This window comes from Perkinsus marinus (assembly GCF_000006405.1).
Source record: "Perkinsus marinus ATCC 50983 genomic scaffold scf_1104296939916, whole genome shotgun sequence".
NCBI lineage: Eukaryota > Perkinsozoa > Perkinsida > Perkinsidae > Perkinsus > Perkinsus marinus.
In genome coordinates this window covers 36403-42150 of record NW_003213003.1, presented here as the reverse complement: position 1 = coordinate 42150, position 5748 = coordinate 36403, and the positions used below count along the sequence as shown (strand labels likewise).

Below are 5748 nucleotides of genomic sequence, written 5' to 3'. Positions count from 1 at the left end.
CGCTCTAGGATCGTGCATCTCACTCTGTAATCATGCATCTTGCTCACTAACTGTGCATCTTAGGATGATTTTACTCAAGGATCTGACTCTTGTCTCAGGATCTGCATATGGCCCCAGAGTTCCAACTTCGAGCAATTCATCAGACAGGGGGGCGAATTGGACAAAAACTGCCGCAGCGTCACTAACGAGAGGATTTAGCTACCACATTTCGAGCCTCCGAAAGAGTGGCTTATCGAATCAGGCTCGATTGAAGGCTCATCCCAGCTTATACGATTTGTATTCATACAGTGTACGTCTGCGTGCTACTTTCGTACGCAGACCCAAGTTCTGGTATGGATCCTCTACACATTTTATGATGTGTTGAACATGGTGCATAGTCCACGAGCTCTCGTAGAAGCACTTGGTCTACCGCGTGATACGACACAAAACCTACTAGCCGAGATTCCAGAGATGTGCGTTTGCGTGCTACTCTTGTACGCAGACCCAAGTTCTGGTATAGATCCTCTACACATCTTGTGTTGTGATGAACAAGCATTGATCACCTCTGACCACAAATACTAAACTGTTTAGAATTCATCAGAGTCAGCCTCTCTAGATGTGGAACTAGCTGTGGGAAAAAGTCGCCACTTGCATAATTTTCTCAAGTTGGGCGTCTCAATCTCATTTTTATTTACTCTCTTATATAATTATCTCATCTGTAAGCATCCTGTAGTCCTCCTGAGGACCTCATGCTGAGGTCCTGTTTGTGGATGGCGTAAAGAGTGACTCCCTGTGAGCGTTATTGGGCCCCATCGCGTTCTAGGCAACGCGCCTCAACGTAGTAGAGCATGGATATGTCGCTCGCCATGTGCATTGACCAATGTAACCCAACACCAGACAAGGGTTTGCAATCGATTAACATGTGCAATCTGTGCGAATCAGCCGTTTCCAAGTTACATACTTCAACCGTTTATACGAGTCCACTGCCCGGGTTCCGAGGTTAACTTTCTTGTGATGGTGGCAAAGACCCCGTCAACGTCTCGAACCCGACAGTGCTAAGATGATCATGGAAGTTCTGGACACAGACAGTGATAATGATCGAGGACTATGAACGCTTTTGGTGATTCATGAAGGGCAGGCTGAACCACAACCCGCCGAGGGCCCTTTAGAAGTTTTAAATGGAATCCCATCTTTCTTTGCCTCCCGCCGAGAGCGTTCAGGATGGTTACTCATTTAGTCGGTCCCTGGGTCAGCCTTTGAACTCCCGAGGAACCTTGAAGTAGTGCTTTCTCCGATACACTGTCCCTTTATGTACATAACCTTCATTCGGTCCCACCTACAGCACGAGATTGTCTCAGAATCATGTTCCCTATACAACCGTTTGGAGCTTTGTTCGAAAGGCTAACGATTCGTCGCTGAGGAATATCCCGTTTCCTTACTACTCAGTCAAGCCTGCGATGCCTCCCACATGAGCACCGACGCATGCCTCCCTAACGTACTTTCAGATTAAGTCGACTGGAGGCAGAAGTGACGAACAGATGGCAGTAAGGGCATAGACACTGGGATCCGTGATGAAGAGTAGTGCTGGTTGCTGCTCTGCTAGTACCTAGTAGAGGATGCTAGAGGTTGACTTCCTCACTACAAGCAGCCTAGCCTTTGATTGGATAATCAACAGCGTTGTAGCACCCCTGGCAGGGCAGCCCTATGCTTTCGGCTGGTCCGCGTGGATGTGGCCGGCAAGTGCTCCCTGGAGGCCAGGTATCGGAATATCAGGTCAATATTGATGACGAATGTCATAGCTCTCATATGTTGGGGACGGTTTGGCTCTCTGATGCATATAAGGCTGGGGTATGGAAAAAGGAAGTATTCATTGGTGACGGAAACTCCACAGGCGTATGGGAGGAGGGTAGTGACTGGCGAGCGCAGAGTTGAGCATTTGATGGCCATTTTGATTGATTTGTTAGTTCACGTTTCGGTGTCTACATCTATATGGTGTAGCGTTGAAGTATCACAGAGGGCTTATGCAATCCTGTGATGGTCAATGCAGAACGGCTCAGGGAGGAGGGCGATCATCGGAGTCTTTGCTCCCGGCTGGCAGATCTCGAAGAGCTCCTCGGTGTTGCTGATGAGGAGCTGGAAGAGGTGGAGGTAGATCCTGATAGGAGTTACCCAAAGCTCTCTTTATCCATCTCAGAGAACAGTAGAAGCGGCGATTGGTCATGCAGAGGAGTTTCTAGAGATGTCCAAGGCGGCTGAGGAAGAGAGCATTACAGCTTTGCAGGAAACCGAGCAGAACATTGTCCGATATCAACTTGATATTCGATGGCGATTCTTGTGGTCATCTCAGATGAGCAGCATGGGGCGGGATATCGCCCTCCTCTGCGATGAACATGATAAGCACGTACTGCTAACGGTTGCTTCATGAGGACGAGCCTTCGTGGCTCTCAGCATGAATCCAGCTGGGAGGAGTATCATCGAACACTCAAGTTGGAGATGGACGCGATAACGGCGATTCTACAGCGCTATGGTCAGAGGGCCAACGCTGTGGGACGAGAGCTTAGATTAGAGAGAAATGCTAAGACGTGTTGAACGGTCGGGCATGATAGTCGTAGTACTTCTGAAGGCGAGTTGAGTCACCCTTGGAGTTGTTTGTGTAGTTTCTATAACTTCTTTCTCAGTTTTGTATATGTACTATAACTGCTCGTCTGGATGCGGTCTCCACCATAGATAAGATGTGTAGTTTTCATCCTTGGAGGAAGCAGTAGGACAAGCAGGAGTGGTTGGTAGCATTTTTGCTTGTCATAAGTGTCGTGCAAATGGGGCCGTAGGAGCGTCGCATCGCCTACTATGATCAGTTCCAGAGTCTGGCCGCCGTACTCGTAGTGGTTTCTCTCGGTTTACATCGACAATCACCTGTCTTTGGGTGCTTCCTTTCCCTTAGTCATCGTCATTACTACAATCATCCTCTCTAGGGACGATCTTCCAATGCGTTATGATGCTACTTGATGAACACGAGGAGGTCATTGCACAAGCCCCCTCTCTTGGCTGGATCATCGTTATAGGTCTATCCGCTTTAATACAAGGAGTCCTTGGCAATGGAAGTAATAATAAACCGCTTGTACAGCTCTGGATTCCCCTCCAGCCGACGTGCTCAATCAAAAGGCGAAGGGAAAGACAAGTAAGGGATAAAGGTACTGGCGATGCTGTGGGACGTGACAAGGAGCTTTCATCAATTTCTATTGACGTCGTAGGTTGGAAAAGGGTGTTATCCTGATGGTGGATCCCACTACTTCTCCGTGTCGCGGTTCCTATGAGATCTTCTTTTGTGCAGCTTGCGGAACCATACGTGTCAAAGGCGCTTCACTTCATCGTTATGGTGGAGGCCTACCATGTGGGCGATAGGAATAGTCCATAGATAGCGATAGGAAAACATTATCACAGTAATAGGCCTATTCAGTTGTACTAGAATACTAGGGCCCATCGTACAGAAGTAGAAGCTCTATCACAGAGGTCCCATTCTCAGGTAGTGGTCTGTGGGTCGTGAGGGCGAAAGAGCTGTGAGAGTGGCGTAGTACGCGTTATGTCGGCTACCGCCTTGATCCCACGTTAGACTTCCTACTGCTGTTCGACTCTAGGAATCACTTTATCGTGTTGAATCACATCATGCAATACCATCTACCGCGAACGATGTTTCTTATCTGTCGTTGATATCGTCGTGTTAGTGACAACATAGAGGGCGGCGGCGGCATCGTCAGGTTTTCGATGTTCCATAATGGTATTTCCTCTACCATACGGTTATGCTCACTACGACCGGCCGTGGTATCAACACTACGTGACTCGGTGTCAACTAGGCCACAGTTGAGGGTCAACTCTGGTGTCAGGCAGAGGCTTGGTCGCAGCCCTCGAGGTGGATGGATGTAAGTCTGCTGTCTGTGTGGGAGAGCAAGCCCACTACTTCCCACCTTTAGTTTCAAGTCGGAGGTGAAGAACTACAACGAGATGGCTGGCATGCCTCCATCGCTGTGCAACGTCGTAGTAGCGGATGAGGCCAACGATGAACCCCTCTCATCGCCGACCGCTGTAGCCCTAGTAGATCCCAAGAAGACCGTTGTGTATGGGAAAATACTGGACCTAGACCCGTGAGCAGTGCCGCTCCCTCTTCTCCTCCTTGTGTCGGCTCCATTGTAGGTACTGCGTTTTTGACCAGCGGTTCATCGTGCATCTCCTCGAGAGGGCTCTCCGTCGGCGAGAGAGGTTCTTCAGCAGTGATGTCGCGGGGAACAGCGTCAGCTATCGCCTCTTCCACGGGGAGTCCGATGGGATACCAGGTCTCTATATAGATAAGTGAGTCTGTACTAGAACTCAACTGCTCTTTTCGTTGTGGAGATAGATAGTAAGGGAATAAACAAGTATAAATGCATTTTTTGGAAATATGGAATCGTACGCAGCTTAGCTTGTCGTCAGGGCAGAGCGTACAATCGTGTCTCTCTCTCGCAAGTCGAGTTAGAATCGACGGAAGCCGCACTACTTCCCTTGTTTTCAGGTTTGTCGGTTCGCCATGCCCGGTTGTAGTGATGCGTCTCTCCAGTGTTGGTCTGGAAGGACATCTGCTCAGCTTTATGAAGGCTGTTGAGAAAGTCCATTGTGCGGAGCCTAGTACGGCACTCTTCGTACAAGCAGAAAATGGTGGCGGTAAACGATCAGCCTATAGAGAAGTAACTGTGATCTCGTAGAGGCCCTCGCACTCGAGCAGCACCTCCTAGTTACTACGGCCAGCGGGCTTGACCGACGTCACTTTTGATGGCCTAGATAGTGCGGCTACTACTCACAATAGCGACAACACGATAGTTCTCATCAATGAGAATGGTGTATTAGTAGCCGTCGATATTGCAGCCAACCCGGGTAGGGCTTCCTCAGGGCCAATGAGCACGTAGAGCACCTTCCCAACGCATGCCTAGTTCCATCTCAGCCTTCTGCTGAAGCTGCCTTCATCCTCAGGCTTTCTACTTAATAGGCGCTCGGACAGGTCAGCTTTACGGAGTTTGGTATCAGCCGTGGCGTCCTCCTCGAGAAGCTTATCCATCCTGGACCTGTATAGCCACAGCGGCTCCTATGCTTTGCAGCTACATTCAGTTCATCCGAAATCTAAGGTGAGTGTTATCATCGTGTTATGGTGATACTCCGCGTCAACTCCGACTCGCGCTTCCCCACTATAAGTACTTTTCTAGTCTTGGACCTAAAGTGTAGGCAGATGTATGTGCCTCGGAATGCCTTTGTATGATCCGACTGCTCTGGAGAGTATACGATGTGAGGTTGACAAAATGAACTACTCTCTAGTACTGACCATAGCCCGAACTTCAAAGAATGCAGACAGAGTGACACGTAGTCGCTCTGTTCACCAACTGAAGGCTTCGTCTAGAGCCGGAGAAAAAGACGCGCTCACGTAAAGCAACGATAGAAAATAGCCCATAATAGCACCACCCGACTGAACCACTTGAAGAAACTTTGATATCTTCACAGCCGCGGAAAGAACAGCAGCGGTCTTTGACTGGCCTCAGCCGATCAGGTTGTGTGTGTTGATAAGGACGGTGAAGCCCTTCGACTTGGTCAGCTCAGTTGTGATGAGAATGGTATCCGAAAAGGCGTGGTTCAATTCGTAAGCCGTCCTGTGGGGCATCCCTGCAGTCCCGCCTGTCAGATGGAGAACTCTGTTGAGGAGTACTTGCACGGGCTTGCCGGGAACCACGCCGGTCACGACGTCATCGTTAT

At 49.4% G+C, this 5748-nt stretch overlaps 1 protein-coding gene across 1 annotated transcript in view; it reads left to right on the top strand.

Moving 5' to 3' along the window:
• Positions 1 to 3776: 3776 nt before the first annotated feature.
• Positions 3777 to 5748, top strand: part of Pmar_PMAR005542 (hypothetical protein) — a gene marked incomplete at both ends in the record, with an annotated part of 3513 nt that continues 1541 nt past the window's right edge. Inside the window, 7 exons of the mRNA XM_002782211.1 lie at positions 3777 to 3811; positions 3861 to 3896; positions 3948 to 4118; positions 4168 to 4323; positions 4523 to 4694; positions 4978 to 5129; positions 5596 to 5729. Coding sequence (XP_002782257.1) covers positions 3777 to 3811; positions 3861 to 3896; positions 3948 to 4118; positions 4168 to 4323; positions 4523 to 4694; positions 4978 to 5129; positions 5596 to 5729 — 856 coding nt within the window. The remainder of the gene's footprint in view (positions 3812 to 3860; positions 3897 to 3947; positions 4119 to 4167; positions 4324 to 4522; positions 4695 to 4977; positions 5130 to 5595; positions 5730 to 5748) is intronic.